Genomic DNA, 22,773 nt, shown 5'->3' with positions numbered 1-22,773 from the left:
ATGCTTGAACCGAACCGAAATTGAGCCTAACTATATTTGTTTCATAGTTTTAAGTGTTACTAGGTTAGACCCGCCCGATGCCGCGGAATATTTTTATTACATTTTAAATACATTTGATGTTAAATATATGATTTTTAATTTTCTGAAATTATATTAATCATAAAAATTATGATTTACACAATAAAAAAAAAGTGTATTGCAAAAAAAACTACAATGGTTTGTAACTTCGTAGTATTTGTTATGTGTTTACATTTTAAGTCGGATAAATTTAATTGTATAATTGGCTTAACGAAAATTCAAACACTATAATCATCACCATAGAAGAAATCACATATATATTCGTAGTAAATGCATGCAATAAGATAGACATATGATAATTTTTGTTTGATAATATGTAAAGTTTATGTATGTTGCTCCAAGAATCTAATAACTAATGTTTATCCTCCACACAGGCTTGAGAGATTAACGTAGCTCATTCTTAGAATGAACTGTAAATTAAGCAATTGTATGGTTTTTTTCTTTCTTTTTGGTCGAGAAGCAATTGTATGGTTTGTTCTCAAATTTAGAATATCAAAGCGTTGACAAAAATAAACAAAAGAAATGAATAACTTAACTAATCATAACTTGTTAATATCACAAAGGAATATTATTAACTAATGATAAACGTGATGTGGAACATAAAAGGATTTTTACTGAACATAAAATGCTTAACTGTATTATTTAAATTTAATTGGGGCTATCTATTTTAAGATTTTATAAGTTATAAAGGAAATGATAAATGTTAAATGGTATTTGTTTTTAGATTTTACGTATTGATTAACTTGTTAATGAATCATTAGCATGCAGGCTTTGATAACATTGACTTTGTTTGCATTTATTATTGAATAAGTGTCTTCTTGTGAGATACATGTTTTTTAAAAAATCTATTTTAGCAACTTCGATGTATTTTAGTGATTGTTCTATACATACTATTGGTAGATGAGCTAAAACCAATTGTGTAGGTAATGTAATAATGTAAAAAAACATAATTGCGCTTAAGAAAAATTTTCTTTGTTTTCCATGTACAGTTGTCTTTGCGATTAAGAATACTCCAATTGAAACAGAGGTTTTGATGTCAATCAAAACCGTTAGTGGTGCCAATGAAGACCAGTCTTGTACCACTAACAAGCCTGCAACAAAAAAAACTTAAGCATACACAGGGCCATAAGGTCATGTCCAACAGTGGTGCTAAAAAAAGTGTTAAGGATTGTATTGATTAAAACAGTTTATTTTTAATTATACCAGCTAAAGTTTTGTTGTGATTGTAGCTTAATTTAGCTTTTTTTTTTATTGAGTGTCTGTTAAGCTGTGATTGTTTTTTTTTCCTTCTTCGCTTCCTTCTGTTCTCTCTCCACTTCTCCAAGCCGATCAATCTTTGTCCGTCGTCATCACCAACTCCTGCTCCGACGATCGCTCAAAAAACTTTGGTGACGACTTTAGTAGATTGTCCGAGGAAGACCATAGTGACGCCTTATGCTGCGGTGGCTGGAATTGCTCCGCCCAAATCTTCCATGGCACCACCACCTCCTCCTCCTGCTGCGGCGACGGAGGGAAAAGCTACCACGACCACCAATTTGCCTCCTCTATTGCCTGATTCAATCTGCAATATTGAAGAATATGATTGAGAGTCTATGTTCATACCTTCCGTGTTGGTTACCACGTGAACACCGATGCTCTTGATGCACTATACGAAAAGGTGAGATTGAATTGAATGAAACATAGACGCACATTGTTATGTATGAAGCAAATGCTTAAATCATTGCTCAACATCCTGTGGTGAATGCAAGCTGCAAAGATGGGAAGAGTTTTAATTACAATAGTAACATTAACATTGTTGTGTTTGTTGCTGTTAATGGCGACTTGATTACACATGTTCTACAAGATGTAGATAAGGTAACCAAATGTAATGTAGTTCTTGGAAGAAAGTAGCTAGGTTGTGATTGAACAGAGGTACAGTCTTAGGCTGGTTTGTTTGAAATGTGCGAGAGTCATGTTGGGTTTTTTTTTTGTTGAATTTTCATGGCGATGTGCAATATGTACATATGAAAATGATGAGAATATGTTTGTGTGTGATATTTGCAGTGTTCTTCGCCATCCTGAGGCCAAAAATCAAAGTAACAATAAAAATACAGGTACAATATGTGTTAGTGAGACTTTGGATATATACAATCTCTCTTTGCATTTGCATAAGATACATAAATATCATGTGCTGGTGATTATAGTCTTGTGTATGGATCAGTTTGCTGAGTATTTGGTTTGCATGCATTTTGTAATTTATGCAGACATTGAAGTTGCATGTTTTTTAGCAGGTGTTAAAAGGTTCTTAAGTGCTGCTCTTATTCAGATTCTCAAAAGGGAATCAATTTTGGTTTGTACGTTCAAAGTTCAAACCAAGGTGGAGTTTTGTGTCCTCTTTGTGGTGTAACAAGAACCGTATAGCCAAAGGGTTTTTACCGTGACGTTACTCTGAAACGTGTAAAGTTTGGTTTGGAATCAAACAGAGGATTGGTTTTCAAGGTATTATCTATCTGAAAGTGTGTGCTCTTTGGTTTTGATCATCTTTGCCTCAGGGTGGAGATTTGTAAAGATGAGTAAGAAAATGGTGACAAGATAAAATCAAACACTAACTCTGGTTATTCTTGAAAACCCCCAAAATTAGGATCAACTATTGCAGACATACAAATGCTGAACCTTGGGACCATGAGAACCACCACACTAAAGAGAGGGTGAGATAGGGATATTGGAAGTAGAAGAAATCAATTTTAACATTGAGACAATGATGTGTCCATGTAGGCAAACAAAAAACTGATGTGTATTAATGTTATAATTTTATTGGTTATATATTTTAACTTATGTGTCAACTCCTCCTTCAACTAAAAAGTTGAGGTGTCTTGCTCTGGTGAGAAACATTCTAGTTTTATTGTATTGATTTTAAGTGTTATTTTACCTTCAGACACTTGAGTTATAAGTTATCCGGGTGAAATTTTCGAGATGATTAGATCTTTTATTTTTTCACGCCTTAATGTGATCAGTAAGATCTTTGGGGTTCATAAAACTCAGTGTAGATTTGTTAAGTTTAATAAAAATCTTGATTTTACGTCTATTTTTCTTGGGGTTTAACTCTAAAAACCTTTTAGAGCTACCTGTCGAATGCTAAGTTCTTACACTCGTAGATTAGATATGTCTCGATTTCTTGTATTTTAATTGTTATATATGCAGCCCAAACCCATAGAAACCTATAAAGTATAAACAACATTTTTTTTTTAAGTATAAACAACTTCTTTTAGATATTTTGGACTTTATGCTCATAATCTCTTTGAATGGGGATCTAAATATATGATATCATATAGGTCCATTATTAATAGTATAAACATAGTTATTGATAGTATTATGTAAGCTAGGCTTTTTCTTTTTTCATCTGTGGATTTGATCTAAACTAGTAGTAGTCTCCTTTGATGAATTGATTCAATCGTTTGAGCTCTCCGTTTTGATGGTCCACGATGGCTCTAACCACATCAACCATAGAGATTAGTCCTACTATCTTTCCATCAATCACCGGTACGTGCCTTATATGATGGTCTACATCATTTTAAAAGCAAACATTGAAAAAACGGTTTTAAGCGGGATCATTGTAGCTATTGAAGAATTACATATTGGATTCTTGTATATCCTATGTATATCAGTATATGTATAGTAAACTACCTGACATAAGCTGCATTGCTTTGATTATGTTTGTTCCAGACGAAACAGTGACCAATTTGCTCTGGTCAAATTAATTCCCACAATTTTTTTTAATAAATTTAACTTGATCAGTAAAAGACTAAATGTTTCCAAATATTAACTTGAGAATGTTTATGTTTATTCTGACCTCATCAGTCATAACTTCTCCAACTTTTGTAAGTTTTGATGATCTTCCGGCCCAAATAATCTTTTTCATATAGTCTGTTTTACAAATGAAGAATCAACCAATCAAATGTAGTGTCGTTATAAAAAAATTATTAAAAAAATAGCACTTCAAAGTAACTTAATTTCATGAAATTGAGCCTAACTCTATTTGTTTTATACCTCTCTCTGTCACTATTCCTGCAATATAGTGCTGGTCTCCAGGTTTCAAGACAACCAACGATCCAATATTATGGTTTGCCATCTGCTTTTTGTTTGATTTTTAAAAAATAAAGCTATAACTAAGACATCCCAAACATTTAAAAAAAAAAGACGAAAAAACAGCAAAATACTCTACGGATTCGCATTCATTATACAAATTTGAAAGTGGCTAGCAAGCTAAACAAATCTATATCCTATATATGCGACAAATAGAAAGAACTACATAGTCGCGATTGCTAAGACCATTAATCCAACATGAGTTACCATTGACTTAAGTTGAGTTATGGACTTAATTCATAGATTATTAAAAAATGTTACCAATCAACAACAAAACTAAAATTTTCAGTTATAATGTGTTATGATTGATTTATAATTTTGAGTTACATCCTTTGTAAAATTATTAACTCAAAACATTATTTAACATCATGAAATTTTCATGAGTTAAGATGTGGTAAGTTGAGTTATCTATTTTTTAATTAAAAAAAACGAAAATTCAGTTATATAATACAAATATTTATTTTTTTCGGTTTTATTTAATTCATATATCAATAAAAAAAATTTTACTGTTTTTCTTTTATTTAATAACTTCTTTTAATTAGTTATTTTATATTTTTCGTAAATTATTTTTTTTTTTATTATCATTTGAAATGAAAATAGGCATAAATCTAAATATGATAAGATTGTAAATATTATGGCATGCACATAGTTAATTTTTTAATTTGCAATGTAACAAAGAAGTTTAGTATATTAAAATTATTTTATTATTTGTATATTTTATTTATTTTTATTTTTTAAAACTTTGTGAATTATATTTACTAATATTTTTAATAATTATAGTCAAATAATACATATTGTAACATATACCACAAAAATATCACCAGTCAGTGATTTTGATAAGATTAATAAATCATATTTTTACAGCGATCCATTACATCAAACCGTTGTTTTTACCATATAATTTTTACAGCAAATTACATCAAATTATAATATTTTGTGCAACTTAACATCAATAAATCATGTTACCCATCAGAGCCATGGTAATTTGTAATTAAGTTTTTCTATACGTGTATGCATGACATAATATACAAACATATGTGCACTATAATGTTATTACATAAAAGACAAATACATGTAATCATGTCTTATTAGCTGGGACACATACAACGTGGAGTAGACAATGAACCTAAACTAAACTAATCGGCAAATATATATAGATAGAATAATATATTGCTCACTGTAGACCACATAGATCATAGATGTCAAGTAATCAGTCCTAAATAATTATAGAGACTTGTGCCCAACTTAAACACGCTTAGAAATACGTGTATGTAAGTAACGTGATGAGCAAATCATACATTTTACGAGATCATAAAAAGTAAGGAGTTGAACGAACATTCTTAACTGCGTCAAAAACAGTGTCGTTTGTTCGGCATGAGATCCACGTAGCAACATCAGTCTCCTTTGTGGAGAGCACATCCGCCACCGTCAGATTCTCCAATCCTTTTTCCGGAGGCGGAGGTGAAGTAACGCAACCAAAACCGGCTGATACTTTCCTCTGAATCTTAGGGACCTCATGAGCTCTTGCTAACAAACCTCTCACAAACGCTTTCATTCTTTTGTCTTGATAGGCTCTCTTTTGGAAACAAAATGAAACAAAAACACGAATTGGGTTTTGTAATAAAGGAAGGTGAAAGACTCTTTGCTTCCAAAGAAAGACTAAGACATACCTTGCCTAAACCAAAAGTTAATTGCTTTTTAATTAAAAATTAAGAAGTTAAAGTTGGATGAAAAAGATCTTGATTGTTTGATTGCTCCAAGAGGGAAAAGTATGTACATTAAACCACACAAACTTGCAAATAGAAGAATTATAATTGGATATGTTTGGTTCATTCGCAGACTGGCTTCGTGTCGAAGCTGCTTAAACAAATGGCAAAAGCTTGAAAAGCAGAGATCGGATAACGATAATCCATAGTGAAAATGTCTTTGCCTATCTTCCCAAACTGTAATATCACTCTATCTTGTTCTTCTTCTGGAATGTTCATGTTCTTCCCTGCTTCTGCAGCAGCTGCCACTAGCTGGAAGTTTTTCACCGAGGCAACCGTGACTCGACCTTTGAAGTTGAGACACCAGCATTGGAGCTGTTCGTGCCATCTCGGCGACTTGTTTTTCAGAACTAATGGTTCCTTTACGACGGATTCTTCTCCTAGGTTCCCCGAGCAGAAATCCATCAAAGGCTTCTTCTTCTTCTTTCCTTGGTTTATGAACTCAGTAGGTGACTGGACTTGGCCGCCTTCTTGAATTGCCGAAACCGGGATACTATGCATGATACATTGCATTCTTCTTGGCCCTCTTGTTCTCAGAACATTCAGCTCATACAAGATGGAAGCTATGTTGTAACTACTAGATGTTGATGATACCCATGGAGACACTTGCATTGATGGTGGGAGTTTTCGGTTAAACGGAGGAGGTTGGTTTTCGTAGACTGTGAACTTGGTTCCCAGGAAATTTGATCTGTCCACACACACACACACAACAAAAGTTATAATAACTTGACATGATGATGAAGGTGGCAAGGAAAAAAACGAGACTTTACCTCAGTTTTCCTATGTAATTACTGCTACTTCTTGAGAAGTCATTCCCAGACAAGGATACAACAAACTCTGCACCCGTCGCCCTCCTGACTCTCTTTGCAGATAACAACAGCTTACTCTTGTCACCCGAAAGAGCTGCAACCATAAAGAGGAAGGAGTGATATTATATAGTCCAAACTCAATTCATAAGAGGTTCTGAAGGTGATAATAGTAAAACTAACCAGGGCTTAAACCAAGATAGAGACGGAATATTCCAGTAGCTCTCTCCCGTTTAATAAAGCATTGAATTGGAGCATCTCTAGGACCAGGCTGAACCAAAAAAAAATCCAAATTTTTAGACAATGATCCATTCATAAACTCGTCTGATTAGAGTGTTTAAAGAACGCAACCTAACCTGCTTCAAAGAAACAGGAAATGTCAACAAACCAGAGAGCTCAGGAACCTTAACAACTTCTTTAGTCATCTCTCTCCAAGACCTACAAACGGAAGCACAAGCAACGACATCTCTCCTCGCAGGCCAAAGAGTCTGTCCAGACTCAATCCGATGGATAATATCAAGAAGCAACTCAGGAGGCAAATCAACCCAAATACTCTGATTCAAACCTTCATTAGCTGATGATAAAGAAGAAGAAGACAGAGATGATCCTTCTGGTGCAATATGTGACCTCCCTCGTCTACAACCAATACCTTTGTACTTGTTCTTCACCCTAAACTCTCTTACTATGTTCTTAAACGACATTGCTCTACACTGCTGCTGTATTGAAACTAAACCAAACCAAATCAAAACAATAACACAAATTTTATGTTATATATATATATATATATATAAATTTACCTGAATTTGTTGTCTGCTCCCCCAAGAAATTTCTCAGCTTCGTTAAAGCTATTTTTTTCAAAAGAAACAGAAATGTATCAGAGATTAATCAAAATATTAAACGACTCAATTCCATGAATTATTCATCGAATAAAGCAAAAGAAAATAAAAATAAAAATCCCCCACTTCATGAAAAGAGCATGGATCCGGCTTCTCCGGCATTATCGTGAAGACTTCGAGAAAAGCTTTTATATAAAAAAACGAAAACATTGAGAAAAGAGAAAGAGAGAGAGGTTTAATGTACCAACAAAAGCGACAAATCCATGGGGAAGCTCAAAAAAAAATCAGATTGAGACAAAGTTTTTTCGATTCTTTCTTCTTCTTCCGATGAAATTAAAGCTTGTCTTCCCAGAAAATGGAGGTGAAAAAAAACGAACGGAACCACCACCACTACTACCAAACCACCACCTCTCCTAGCCGACGTGAGTTTCGATTACGGAGAGGAGGGAGGAAGGAAGGAAGGAAGGAAGACGACAGTAACCGCAATAATTTCGAGGAAGAAGAAAGAAAAAGAGAAGACGGAGAGTTTTTTTATTTATTTTATTTTTCTTAATTAATTATTAAAACGGACAAAAAAGACTAGTCAGCGTGGCTCATGTTTTTTTTTTTGCAATTGAAATTAGTAAATTACTTAAAATAGGATTATGGAAGAACCAAATTACATTTTGCTTTTTAGAGGGTTATTTATTACAACTGGATTTTCAAAATGTTTACTAATTGGGTAAACATATCTGAGATTTTGACAAGGGCTTATTTTATAAATCTAGTAAAATGGTTCAAGAAATTAATGGATTATATTATATTATTAAAATTGATGGATCAACTCACACTAATCCAATCCATGGATTCCATAAGTTCAAATTTGGATTTTACAAGATTAATGATTATATGGATTAATAAGTTTAATGATTTGAATTATATTGGATTCTAGGGGAGAAATCGGCCAAGGAGGAGTCCTTAAATTTCGAAGGAAAATTTGAAACCTCTCCTATATAAAACATTTTTTTTATTTTACAATCACAATCATTACTCCCATTGTTCACGAGCAACAAAAAAAAAATTATTTTCTCTAAGGCACTATTTCCAAGACAAGTCTCGAGTTAACCCTTGCCGACGCTGGTAGAGCAGTTGCTCGCCGGCGTCGGACCGTTCGCTCCCCTCTCTTTCCCTGTTGTATGAAGCTCATCAGTCCATGTTTGTTTCAGTTTCGATCTTTCTCGGCCACCGTATTATGTCTGTCATATTGGATCTGGTGGCCGAAGACTTTATTATCCTTGCGGTGCTCATACCTCTTTCCCTCTGTCGGCCTTTTCTGGTGAGATTCTTGCTCTCCTTTCGCTGGTTGATCCTTTCGCCGGCGAGATCAAGTTCGAATGCACATAGTCCAAAGCAACGACCTATGTACCTATTCTTTATGAATCCTAAGGTAAACTTTCTCGGGATCCCTCTTAAAGCCCCGAAGATATTTTCTTTCTATACTCCGTTGTCGCTGACACGACGAGAGCCTGTCAACCTCCGATCTCCGACTCATCTTATAAACAAACCCTCTGCCGGATCTAGAATCTTCTGGCGCATTTCCCAAAGATCCATACCACCGTATGCCATCGTCAAACTCTCCCATGTACCCTCCTCCACCAACGGATCTATGGCTTTCCCCATGACCCGATTCCGGTCATCCAGATATGTTACCACAAGCTGCAACATTGGCAACCGTAGGTCACAGGCCTTCGATGCGGACACGCGGGAAGCTCTCCACCGTCAACCTCCTTTCTTTCCTTCTTTCCGATGAGGCATCTTGCCGTCGTCGAGAAATCCCCTGGTACGGCCAACCATCCACTTTGTCTAACATTTAACTTGGTTGATACGTCGATTCCACAAGCCGCCCAAAGCGCCCTCTCCCAACCGCGGGTGAGATCGAGTCCACGAATCCGAAATGCTTGGCCGGCGAGCTTTCTTATCTCTCTGGTTAAACACCTCTTTGCCGGCAGAGTAAGGGAAGAAACCCTAATGTTGGTGGGCCAGTTGCTGTTTCTCAAGCATTTGGGCCAGATATCTTGTTCTTTGTTAGTGGGCCTAACGAGCCTAAAAAGATTTCTTAAAAATGTGGGCCAATTTTTCATTTCCTGGTTGTTGGACCAGTGTGTAATTATGTTGGTATTGACCATTTTAATTAAGTTTTATATTGACCGTAAAGGTCTTGTAACCGCAATTTCCTCCAAATTTTTTTTATGATATATTGTCATTTTCTTCCTGTTTGGAGAGATATCTTAATTTGCAATCCTCCACTTTGAAGAGTATCATACTAACTTCCTTATTTTTGAGGCATGACACTAAACAAAGGTCAAGTCTTGGTAATCCGCCTGTTATTTTTCCACAGCGGTTTAGAAGTGTAAGCCGAGACCATCTTGTTTCGATTGTGTTGTCTAAATCCTCCCTGAGGGAGTGTCCCCTCCTCTGCTATATCATAAATAGAAGAGCGTGTGTCCACCTCCTTAGGAAAATCTTCAAGAACGCCCCTTTAAAGGTATGCATATGGCGCCATTTTGCGCTTGTGATGTCTAACTCCTCCCTTGGGGAGAGCTCCTTCCTCTTCTATACCTCAGATGGAAGAGCGTGTGTCTATCTTTTTAGAAAAAACTTTGTGAAAGTCCATATAAAGGTAGGCATTTGGGTTTTACAAGTCACAAAGGATTTTGCATATTCTCCTCTCCGATTGAGCCTTGTGGAAGGCCTAGAAATGGCAATTAAAGCTCTCTGCAATACAACACCTCCTCCAACTATCTTTTTAGGTTCTTGGTTTTCAAGACTCTCGTCTTGTCTAGCGTGTGACCACCCTTTCCAGGGATCTTTGGCGCACGTACGGAATCCAAACACCGCGATCGTTCTTTCGCAACATCTGCGGCAATGGTTATCAAAGTGGCTGGCTATGTGGCAGTGGTCGGTCACTCTCTACCTCGAGTGGCCTCATTTTGTGGGGCAACTCTTTATCTTATCTTTTCTTCCTGTGTAAGTTTCTTGGTGTATTTGGCTCCTCTTCAAAGGAAGCTTGTAAACCTTTAATCTAATATAATGGAGTGTTTGATAGAAAAAAAAAACCATACCCTAGTTAAAACTCAGAAATTACCAAAAATATCTAGGTTTTTTTTGCTCCACCCACAAACGACCCACAAGCCCAATCAGATCTATCTACTCCACTATTTTTTGTAATTCCAAATAACGGTTGTCTCTCTCTCTTCGTGAAAACTAGGGGATACTAATCAAGAGATCATTTGCTCTCTTTAATTGTTGTGTTGTTCGATCGATTGTGGTCACTCATCGATTGTTAGCAGAATGGTGAAGACGAGGTGGACTAAGAAGAGAAATATTGTCGAGGAAGAACAAGATTCAGAGACGACGGAGATTTCTCAGCCGGCGGATCTCCCTGCGGTTGGTGATGGAGATGGTGAGGACGAAGTCGAAAGGAGTGATAAAGAGGATGAGCGAGTTGACTCAGAGACTGTGGGAGAAGATGAGAATGGAGACGAAGAGGATGTCAGAAGTGACAAGAAGAGAACGAACCAGATCTCGATGGGGAAGAAGAAGTAGATTTAGACGCATCCTTGGGAGAGACCGATTCGGCGACTCCACCGAGGCAATGGTACGTAGTACCAATTGCTTCACCATGTAGAAATAGGGAAAACATGTTATTCTAGGTTTGTAATACTAGGATAACATAGTATAACTGTTTGGGTTTGAAAAACTAGCATATCTAGGTATAACTATATTTATTGGAAAAACTTGGTATTACTTGGTAGAACTATTAGTTTGGTATAACTTGGTAATACTTGAGACAACTGTTTGTTGCAGGATGCCGATGATGATGAACCGATGGCACTACAACCTATAAGAGTGTACCTCCCAGCGGCGGAGTATAACAAGAAGATTAAGTTAGGTATGAGGTGTTATATAAAGGAAGTTTTGACAACATTTGATAAATTGAAGCATCCGCTCACTATGTTTGAGAGGAATTGGTTTGAGAACCATTCACATTTCAAACACATTTGGCACTTGCCAAGGGACAAAAATCACAAGGTTATGAGCATGTGGATGCTCCTTCTCCGAACGGCATGCATTGAAAAGAAAAGGGAAGTTTGGTTTGTTGTTAATGGCGTGCCCATCCGTTATGGTATCAAGGAACACACCTTGTTATCATGATTCAATTGCCGCAACTATCCAATTGACTATAACAAAGTTGGAAGTAAGACCTTCGTGAACAATCATTTTTCGTCTAAGAAGGTTACTCGTGAAGAAGTGAGAGAAAATCTCAAGGAGATGGTACCTATGGAACGGTCTCAAGATAGGTTGAAGATGGTTGTCATATACTTCTTATCCAGCATTGTTAGAGCACCAGTAAAGACAGGAGAACAAGCAACATAAATTGATGAGTTTTTGCAAAAAGCGGTTAATGATCTTAATTTTTGTACGATGTTTCCTTGGGGGAGATATTCGTTTGATTACATTCTGGAATCGATAGCTCACACGATGAATCATTTTGATGGGACCGTCACAGAAAGTGTATTATGGCCGGTTGCAGGTTTATGTATTCCTTTGGAGGTAAGTAAAATATATTTAGTATTGGATGTTGCGTGTTGTTCTTATAATTGAAGCTAAGTCTAATTATATGTTTGTTGTGTAGCTTTTAGCATTTAAGGCGATTCAACATTTGAGAAATCAATTTGTAGAAGATAATCCAGGAGCAGACATTACATGCGAATTGAGAGGGTTTCCTCTTGAGAGAATAAATGATGAACTTGGTACAATTAATGTTAGTTTTATAGTTATTCTTAACATCCTATTTATCCTTTTCATATGAATGAGTTTCGGGTAATAGGTTTTAATCTTTTTATGTTCGCAGGACATAGATAGTATCCTAATACCTGAAGATGATAATGAGAAGTCTCTTCTGGCTGGAATCACTGAAGAATATGACGTTGATGATGCACATGATGTTGTTGTCAACAGTTGGATGCAACGTTATCTACGAGGATATCATGTCTGGTTTGAAAACATGTTCAATGAAGATGTAAACTCCCGAGCAGGAGTAGGAGGAGTAGGAGGGGAACCTGAGAACATGAACGAGGAAATAGGCTTGATTGAAGGACCGGTATAACCTAGTGTATCTGATTTGGTGGATCTCGTAAACACCTTTAAAATGAGATGGGATAGAAGATGAAAGGAATTGTGGATAGGCTTAATGGGTGGGAAGAAAAAGTCGCAACATTGGGAGAAAGAGTTGCATCATTGGAAGAGAAATCGAAGGTAAGGTTTGATATTTTTGGTAATACTAGAGTATAACAGTTAGTTGTTAATACTTGTTAACACTAGATTATTAGATTGCAGACGCGTGAAGATACGGCTGGTCCTGTAGACACTGGAGACGATTCAAACCTTGCACCAAAAGATACGGGTTGTCCTGCAGACTCACCACCGAAGCGAATGACAAGGTCTTCAAGAAATAAAGCTTGGGAGAGGGAAATAAAGTTTTTGTGAAATTTTTAGTTGTACCCCCACATGCGCATAATATCCCTATGTGCGCCGTATTTTCCCCATGTGCGCCGTTATTTCAATCAACGTAGTTATACTAGAGATTTTAGTAGTACCAAAGTCCCACATAGTTGTACTTTTGGTGTTTTACCATTTATTTAGTATTACGTATCATTAACATTTGCTTTTCTAGTTTTACAATTGATTTATAGTGTTTAAGGTATGATTAATAGTATTTTATGCAGTTATAGTGTTTAATAGTGTTTTATAGTACCAAAGTCCCACATAGTATTACTAGAGTATTACCAGAGTATTACCAGAGTATAACATAACCAAAATATAGTATTAGCAAGTTGCAACAGAATCAAAATACAGTATTACCAAGTTGCAACATGACCAAAATATAGTATTACATCTTATCAGACAGTACTACCACTACCATTCCCAAATATCAACCATTGGAGTCTTTGTCTCGGCCTCCTTTTATTCTGTGTCCTTGGCCGTTTTCCCCCAACCAATGGATTCCTTTTAACTTTATTTCTTCTCTGCTTGTTTTTTCCGAGGTGGAGGTATGATTTTTTTGTTTTTGGTCTCATCTGGGACATCCTATTGCGACCTGTCTGGCACTAAATATATTGTCCTATAATAAGCCATTACCCACAGCTATGTCCAATAATATTTTGAACACAACTCATGTAGTTCGATCTCATGAGTTCTATCATCATGCCTTAAGAATTCAATTAAAGCGGCTGCAACGTGTAAGCAATGATATCTTTCAATATCGAACACCTTGCAACTGCAACTTTTTTGAAGCAAGTTCACGAAATAAGGCTTTCCATCACAATCGACGACATTGTATTCAAGTTCAAAACTGTTTAGCTCTGTCACAATCAATTTCTCAGCAACGAGCCATAATTCGTGGTGTACTTTCTTGCATCCTTGAAGACATTGTTCATAGATTCCACACAATTGCATGTATCTAAGTTGTATCTTTCTCTACGAAAACAACACATTACCCATTTTTCTTTCACAGTACTCTCCTCAAAATAAGCCGCAACAGAAGGATATCACATCTTAAATGCAATATATGCACTGCTGAAATTAGCCACTGTGTAATGCCTACTCACCTCCATGAATCTCCATGCGACTACGTCTTTGTTCACGTTTGAAACATGACTTTTGACATTTTGAGACAAATGACAAATACAATATCCATGATGAGCTTGGGGATACACATTAGCTATGGCACTGATAAGTCTTGCATTTCTATCACTCATAAATACCAATTCGGAAGTCTCTGGTATAACAGTTTTCAGCATCTCCAAAAACCAAGTCCAACTTTCATCTTTCTCACCATTGAGTATACCAAACGCTATGGGATAGTGGTGACGATTAGGATCTTGAGCCAAGGCAAAAATAATTACACCACCATATCCGTTCTTGAGCCAAGTTGCATCTACAATTATCACTTTTCTCATTACTTGAAACCCTTCAATGCTAGCTCCCAAAGCTATGAATAGATACTTGAATCTTTCCTTCCCATCCAATTCCACACGTGTTATTGTGCTCTCATTCACCTTCTCTAACATGTGCAAATAGCAATACAACTTCTTGTAGCTATCTTCAGAGCTACCACGCAAATCGGTAATAGCTTCATTTTTTCCTCTCAACACTGTCGAGTATGATATATTCACACCTAATTTGGTCTTCACAAGATCCATGATCATTTTAGGAGTTGGAGTTTCCATTTTTCCAGGAAAATGATCATGCAAAAGAGATGCGACTAATTCTGATGTTCCATGCCTTTTCACGATGCTGTTAGTTCTACTTTGACTTACCCTAGAGCATGTATGCATCTTGGTGTAACTTCTAATCAAGAAATATATGTATTTCTAACTCTTGCGGCTCTTAAACCCCATTTGCACAGATCTTTAGTACATTTAAGCACCAAACGTACAGGATCGGACTTCTTAATAAGAAAACCAAAACTGAGAACAAATGCGCCTTTATTCACCACATCTTGCAATGCCTTCTTATTAGGAAATTCTTGACGGAGACTCAAACCCAAACCGTCTTCCCATGGCTCTACATACTGACTAGCTTCTACAACAGGTGGGGGCTCTACATATTCATCACCCATATCCGATCTAACTATACCGTTATCCACACCTTCATCACAAGATACGATTCCATCGGTTTTACTTTTACTACCATCAACCTCCTTTATCGGCTCAACTTGTTCTTTTTCTACATACAAAGTGATGGCATTACATCCTTCTTCATCATAGTTCACACCAGTAGAACTTTTCACCACTTTCGACACTTGCACGGGCTCTTCCAGATTAGTGATGACCTCCACATACAATATACATCTACGACTCTCCTTATCATGGACGATAGATAAACTTGCATATCATCATCGTCAGTAATATTCCATGGATCCCCACTTCCCACCAGCAGTGCATTGTAAGTCAATCGAAGTATAGCTTCACTTTCATCTAATGCAAGCTTCTTGTATATCCTAGCTTCTACCATCGACAAAGTTATCTTCATCATTAAACTATACATGAGACCTTGAAATTTAAAATGTATGATGACGCTCATTGTATCCTGCCAAAACCATACAAAACTCTGTTCAGTATTACCAAGTTCTACTAGTTATTACCAGTTTTGATAGTTGTACTATGTTGAATAGTAATACTAGTTTTATCAAGTTTTACTTACTAACTCGTTATACTATATAAAACAGTGATACACAGTTTTACCAAGTTCTACTATCGCCGCACAGAAACAAATTAAATCGTTGAGATTTCTCTAATCTGCAATTCACTACGATTCCACAAATGAAATCTATTTCTTGCTAATTCAAACTACTAATCGAACTAAAAACAATGACATAACACCCAATGTACATACCCCAATAATGGAATCAAGATTCAAGCTCAATGCATATTATGGAATTCAAGATCTTTTCTTCTCATCAATTTACATATCTGCAATTCACTACGAATCCACAAATGAAGAGAAGAACTTACTTGAAGGCGTCTTCAATGCAGATTCTGGAAGGCACGGCGCCGATGGAGAGGGGGATCTCGAGGGGGAGCTCGAGCTCGTTTTTGTTTTGTTTTTATTTATTTATTATTATTCAAATTTAATTATTAAAAATCAAAAATGGAAAAATAAGAAGGAAGAGTAAATCTGTCCGTTCACATTTCTCTGAATGGATAAGGGATATGTAGATTAAATAGGGAGATAAGAGATTATTGAAACAGCAGAGTGGACTCCTCACACGATTTCTCTTCTAGGGGTCAACCTCTCTTATTCACCTTCTCTTAGTTAGCCAATCAAAATTTACCATGTTTTTAATTAAGGGGATGTTATTGGATTGTGGGTTTTAAAGGAATTTGATGTATTTAGAAATCAGGTGTTATTCAATTGTGTATTTTAAAAATCTATTAAAATATAGTGTTATTCAATATCCATTGGATTTTGTGTGATTTTGGATTTCAACGTACTTTGCTTCTAAAATATGAACAAATACAATACCACACTTTTCTGAAACATTTCATTTTTTTACCTCCCTCTCTCTCTCTAGATGGATCTATAGCCTTTAACATATTATTGTTTGATTTTTTTCTCAATCGTTTTATATAATCACACTTATTCATCAGTTCTGTGTTATTTTTGAGAATTCTTTTTGTGTTCTTTTAACATTTTTTTTCTCGGTTCATTATCTGTAACTTTTTTTTTTCTGGGTTCATGATATAATCACACTTTTTTTTTCTGGGTTCAATGTTTGTTTCTTCTTCCATAAACCCTATGTCTAGAGAAGACAAATATGGTGATCTGTGTAAAAGTCTCGGTGTTGTTAATTTAATATGGTTTTGGTGTATAATACAGTTTATGGATATTTTTTTTTTCTATAAATAAATTTTTAAAAAATCCATAACAATCACCAAAAATACATTATCAATGATTTTCAAATCCACCTTATATGCATTATAAAATCCACACAAATACATTAGACTTTTAAATCCACTATTGTCCTACGTTAATTAAAATCCATTAAAATCTTTAATCCAATAACACCCCCTAAATAAACAAAATATTAAAATTATATAAAAAACAATTAAAATAAATCAACATAACTTAATAAGACAAGAAAAAAATCCTAAATTGCAAAGTCAATGACCCAATACTATTTATTTTATTTTTAATTATTAAATATAAACTCTAACCATTTTTATAAACCAAGACAACATCTCATTTCGTTTAACTGTAGAATGTAAACACTAATCATTCTTTTATAAACCAAAACCAACATATAAAATTTTTAATTGTAAAATTTAAACAATAATCTATATTTATAAATTCAAACCGACATATAATTTTGTTTAATTGTAAATTAAAAACTTCAACCACTCTTTCATAAATCTAAACCGACATAGAATTTTGTTTACTTGTAAAATCACCTTAATATTTCTTTATAAGCCAAGACCAACATTCTTTTTTCACTAGCTTTAGGTTGATTAAGTAAACTTTTTAATTATGCACAAAAACGAATGAAAGTACCGTATTCCTTATTTTCACAAACGTAAATGTATTTTCATATTCTTTCAGGTCACAAATTAATTTTGTTTATTCAGTAGATTCATGAGTTAGGTTAAATAATATAAAATTAGCTTATAGGAATGAATTTTTTGATAACTTGATGAAAATGTTAGTATATTTTATTTCATCAATTCAAAGTCATTTAAAATTATTTTTGACATGAGCTAAAATTATTACTTATGAGATAGAAAATTTAAATTTAGGAAAATGTTGGATTTCAAAACAAATTTATGAAATTTTATACTATTTATGTTTTGTTAAGTTTTTAATATCTTTAACACTAACTAAGACATATATTTGATACGATGAAAAATTATTTTTTTAATATATATATTTTTAATTTTATCCATTTAGACAAGTACATCAAATTAAAATCTGGTTTTGTGCTAAAATAAAAATTTAAATTGTATTGAAAAATGGAGTATGTGGTAAGGTTGAAACCCGGAGAAAAAAAAAGTAAAAAAAAATGTAGCTTTAAATACTATCATCTATAAAATTTTACATTTATGTTTTATCGAAGAATAACATTGAAATGGAAAAGAATTAAGAAAATATCATTTGTCCATAATGTTTTTGTCAAAAGTGTAATAAAATTACCAAAATTTATCTTATTCTTTTTGTTTTTTCCTCGGTTTCTCTCCTTTTTAATATTTTCATTGTTGTTCCACCATATTCTTCTTTTCACCATGAGACACCATCATTTCTTGGTCATAATATGTCACAATTGACTTCACAAACACAGCAAACAACATCAACTCTTTCTTTCGCTTCATCTTTCTTCTTTTCTTTAAATTGCAGAAAATATCTCATTTTATCACTCTGGATCTCAAATTCTCTTGGAATCTCCATCTTTGTGTTTTTTCTTATTTCATTCATGGCATTTTTTTTGTATTACACTACTTTATCAAATTACACATGACAACATAATATCTCTCTTTAATGCGTTATTTTCTTAAATTACATATTCTTTATTAAGATTACATGTGATTTCTTTTGAAAACATAATTTGTAATATTAAAACACATTGTTTTTCTAAATCATACGCTTCTTTCAATATATCATGATATTTTTATTAACTGACATATTTTATTTCACAAATAACAATATGGGTTGTTGTTTGTTTGAGTGCAGTTTTGATCTTTTTTGTTCTCTCAAAAATGATGGTACTTACCTAAATTTTCTTACATGATAGTATTTTCTTAGTTCTTTTTGAATGTACAATTACTGTATTATTATCCTAGTTTTTAACCCGCATATTTACGCGGCCTATCTATTATTTCTTATAGTAAAACCTCTATAAATTAATAATGTTGGGACCAAGATATTTTATTAATTTATCATTAATTTATCTATAAGTTAGAATAATTATTTTATAGTGTAAATTAATAATTATTAATTTATAGGTATATTTTTAATTTTTTATTTTTTAAATTATGAATTGAGACATTTTTTGCAAAAATAAGATTATGAAATTACAAATATTCACGAAAATTTTTAACAATAAATTACAAATATTATAAATTAAAGAATATTGTAAATTTTATGGTATTGGAATTGAATTTGAAATAATTAAAAAATATTATTGAAAATAAATTAAAAATATTATAGACAAATTCTCTTAAACACATGACATAAATATTTATATTTATAAATAAGAATATCAATTATCGTATTTTAGTAGTCTATCAAACTATCAAAATGTAAATGATGCATATTTAGGAATTGAAAACTTTAAAAAGTTTTAGCTGTTTTATGAAATGTTATAAAATATTTTATATCATTATACTCTGAAGATACAATATAACTATTGTATTATACTGTCCAACTTGGAACTAGCCAAATTTAATAATTAATTTATAGAATATTAATTTATAGAGGTTTTACTGTATATCATTTGGTTCGATCTTAGACTAATAAATGTCGGTTTGGTTCACTTCAATTCGGTTTGGTTTATCATCCCACTCAAAAAAAAAATTTCAGAGGTCAACAAAACAACGAAACAACTCACTCGAGTAAAAAAAAAATCCGTACACATTTAGCCACAGAACGCCTCCATAAACCTTCGCATTTCACAGATTCGTCCGTCTTTGTGTAATCGGAGAATCACAACAAACAAACAAAAATGGGAACCCTAGGAAGAGCGATTTACACTGTGGGTAACTGGATTCGTGGGACTGGTCAAGCTCTTGATCGCGTAGGTTCTCTTCTTCAAGGGAGCCACCGCATCGAGGAACATCGTAAGCTTCTTCAGATCCTTCACTTTCTTACGCTCTATATTGTACCCTAGATCCAATTCATATCTCTAATTTGTGTCTTCTACAGAAATTTTCCTTTGATTCGAGAAATTTGCGGTTGGATTGAGGACTTTTGATTCGAGAAATTTTGTGGTTTGTTTTTGTTTTTTCAGTGTCGAGGCATAGGACGTTGATGAATGTGTTTGGTAAATCTCCGTTGGTGGATAAGGATGTGTTTGTTGCTCCAAGTGCTTCTGTTATTGGTGATGTTCAGATCGGGAAAAGCTCGTCCATTTGGTATGGGTGTGTTCTTCGAGGTGAGGCTTTGATTTTTTTTTCACTAGTCTTAAGAGATTTTGGTTCCATGTTATTATTCCTGAGAGCCCTAGATAATGGGAGTATATAGTCTTAATGGTGTTTTGGTTCAAACGAAGTACCAAATTTGCAGTCATAGTTTAGTCTCTTGTTTGCCTCAAATGTTAGTGTTAAGGAATCTAACTGATTGGTTGAATCATACATCATAATACAAACACTAGTCTAGTTTCGTTTAGTAAGACTTGTGTGAGTTGTGGGTTGGCCTTTTTCGTTGGACTAGTTTTAGGAAATGAAGTTCAAGAGTCCTTCTAATTGCTGTTATTGGTTACTGGTCTGATCCTTGGTTCTAGATTTAGTGTATTGTTGATGGAAGACCTTTCTGTATATTGATCTTGGGTTTTAAACTTATGCAGGTGATGTGAATAACATTAGCGTTGGATCAGGGACAAACATCCAAGACAATACTCTTGTCCATGTTGCAAAAACCAACATAAGTGGCAAGGTTCTACCTACTCTAATTGGGGACAATGTAACAGTAGGTAAACCTAAAAAGTGACTTATCAGTTTTAGAATATCTGTTTTATGTAATTGAGCAGGACATAGTTGTATCATTGTTACTTAAATGTTCTGTCTATTAACTTATTAAATGAAACCGAGCAGGTCATAGTGCTGTCATACATGGGTGTACTGTTGAAGATGATGCATTTGTGGGCATGGGAGCTACACTACTCGATGGTGTGGTGGTTGAGAAACATGCCATGGTTGCTGCTGGTTCCCTTGTGAAACAGAACACGCGAATCCCTTCTGGAGAGGTATCTTTCTGTTTATCTTTTTCTGTAGTTTACTACTTCCTTACTGGGTTTGTGATAGGTCTGGAACCGGAAACTGCTTTATTTCTCTCTGAATTGAAGTAGAACCAGAGAATCAATAGTAATAAGAAACAAAGATAGACACCTAGGTTTGTTATCTAGAACATAGAAGCTCTCCCAAAAGTAACACCAGCAAGAATTGCATTCAATCATAGGCTAGTTATCGTAGACCTTTTATAACAAAGGCTTGCCCAGCTGAACTTCTCAAGTAGACCCACTGTGTCTTTGCTTTAGAATTTGGTTGATACATTGTTACTTACGTACCGCAATGCAGGGTGACTGGAGTAATAGAGAGTGCTTGTGTTTCCATTTGTTTGATGAGGATCTAAACTGATTTCTTGTTTTGCTATTCTTTTGAAATACTTTCTTCAACCATCTCCTTGAAAACATATTTACAAGGACATATCTAATGGGGTTTATGTGGCAGGTGTGGGGAGGAAATCCAGCAAAGTTCATGAGGAAGTTAACAGATGAAGAGATAGAATATATCTCACAGTCAGCAAAAAACTACATCAATCTCGCACAGATTCATGCCTCAGAGAATTCAAAATCATTTGATCAGATCGAGGTTGAGAAAGCGCTTAGGAGGAAGTATGCACGCAAGGACGAGGATTACGATTCAATGCTTGGGATTACCCGTGAAATTCCTCCCGAGTTGATTCTTCCCGACAATGTGTTACCTGGTGGTAAACCCCCAGCCCAGGTCCCGACAACTCAGTACTACTAATTCCAGTCTCAGGTTGTTTTTGTGTGTTCAATCATTTCAAGACAGAATTGATTCTCTGGATGGTCGAGAGAGATTAGTTTGGTTTTCACTTTTCTTCCGAGCAAGCAAAGGGATTTATCACCCTTGCTCAATAATGTACGGTTACATTATGAAGTCATTTCTTCGAGGAACAATTGCAGAAAGAGAAACAAAGTTGCATTCACTACTTTTTTGCTCTCTTTCTCTCACTGTTCTTCCCCTTTCTATAACAATTAAACAATTATAAGAGAATCATATAAGACTTCAGGGGCTCTATTTAATATTCTCAATTATCTAAGGTAAATTATTCGAACTTAAAGGGTAAAAACAGGGAGAAGTGGAACTCAACAATTCTTTTATCCCCACCATGTCTAATCTTCAACCCTAAACGTCTCATTGTTATTCGAGTTAAATCCATTATGTCACACAGCTAGTTATAAAGAGTAAAAACCAAAATACTTAGGACATCGAGTGACTTGCAACTTTTTGACACCAAAGAACTAAACAAGAGAAATTGTAACCCCGCAAGTTGATTTTGTAAATCCAACTTTAACATATTCTCACTTGCTCACATCTCCATTGGTGCAACATCTTGATCACCTGAACCACCTTGTTCCCCAGTTCCAGCAGCAACAGGAGCAGCCTCGGGTTCGGCCTCACCCTCACCAGCATCCTCCTCTTCCTCAGGAACCTTCTCGAACGTATCGATCACCTTTTGTATGCTTTCCTGGTCCAAGAAATGAAACGGCTCCTCGAGTCCTAGAACAGAAACAGTGCAGAGCGAGCTCTTCAGTGTTTCCCCTTGCAGAGTTTCCCTTATGGCCATAATAGCATCTTTTATCAGATCTTCCCTTGATGATTCTTGGAA

The 22,773-nt window shown here is 34.8% G+C and overlaps 4 protein-coding genes across 8 annotated transcripts in view; 1 reads left to right on the top strand and 3 right to left on the bottom strand.

Moving 5' to 3' along the window:
• Positions 3,281-5,803, bottom strand: LOC104777661 (CBS domain-containing protein CBSX3, mitochondrial-like). The gene is made up of 5 exons (XM_010501950.2): positions 5,537-5,803; positions 4,105-4,186; positions 3,908-3,981; positions 3,742-3,802; positions 3,281-3,618 (listed from the first exon to the last, which is right to left on the bottom strand). The coding sequence occupies exons 1-5, from the start codon at positions 5,753-5,755 to the stop codon at positions 3,476-3,478; spliced, it is 579 nt and encodes a 192-aa protein (XP_010500252.1). The 5' UTR covers positions 5,756-5,803; the 3' UTR covers positions 3,281-3,475.
• On the bottom strand, positions 5,924-8,145 carry LOC104777660 (tubby-like F-box protein 6). 4 transcript variants are annotated; one of them, XM_010501946.2, is made up of 6 exons: positions 7,853-8,145; positions 7,570-7,617; positions 7,129-7,499; positions 6,956-7,043; positions 6,737-6,869; positions 5,924-6,654 (listed from the first exon to the last, which is right to left on the bottom strand). In XM_010501946.2, exons 3-6 carry the CDS (start codon positions 7,471-7,473, stop codon positions 6,030-6,032), a joined length of 1,191 nt encoding a protein of 396 aa, XP_010500248.1. In that variant the 5' UTR covers positions 7,474-7,499; positions 7,570-7,617; positions 7,853-8,145; the 3' UTR covers positions 5,924-6,029. The 4 variants fall into 4 exon arrangements, with proteins under 4 accessions (XP_010500248.1, XP_010500249.1, XP_019099412.1 ...); XM_010501947.2 differs by having other exon boundaries at positions 7,129-7,488; positions 7,853-8,139; XM_019243867.1 differs by having other exon boundaries at positions 7,129-7,485; positions 7,853-8,139.
• Positions 19,735-22,094, top strand: LOC104777659 (gamma carbonic anhydrase 2, mitochondrial). The gene is made up of 5 exons (XM_010501945.2): positions 19,735-19,979; positions 20,150-20,293; positions 20,705-20,830; positions 20,952-21,103; positions 21,588-22,094. The coding sequence occupies exons 1-5, from the start codon at positions 19,865-19,867 to the stop codon at positions 21,885-21,887; spliced, it is 837 nt and encodes a 278-aa protein (XP_010500247.1). The 5' UTR covers positions 19,735-19,864; the 3' UTR covers positions 21,888-22,094.
• LOC104777657 (proteasome subunit alpha type-1-B) overlaps positions 22,241-22,773 on the bottom strand; it is a 3,248-nt gene continuing 2,715 nt past the window's right edge. Inside the window, exon 3 of one of the 2 annotated variants that reach the window (XM_010501942.2) lies at positions 22,241-22,751. In XM_010501942.2, coding sequence (XP_010500244.1) covers positions 22,474-22,751 — 278 coding nt within the window. In that variant the 3' untranslated portion in view covers positions 22,241-22,473. The remainder of the gene's footprint in view (positions 22,752-22,773) is intronic. The other variant, XM_019243866.1, reaches the window with a different exon arrangement.

Source organism: Camelina sativa, chromosome 3, assembly GCF_000633955.1.
Source record: "Camelina sativa cultivar DH55 chromosome 3, Cs, whole genome shotgun sequence".
Taxonomy (NCBI): Eukaryota; Viridiplantae; Streptophyta; class Magnoliopsida; order Brassicales; family Brassicaceae; genus Camelina; species Camelina sativa.
Note: the sequence above shows the minus strand (reverse complement) of the source record. Positions and strands in the feature narration are given on the sequence as shown.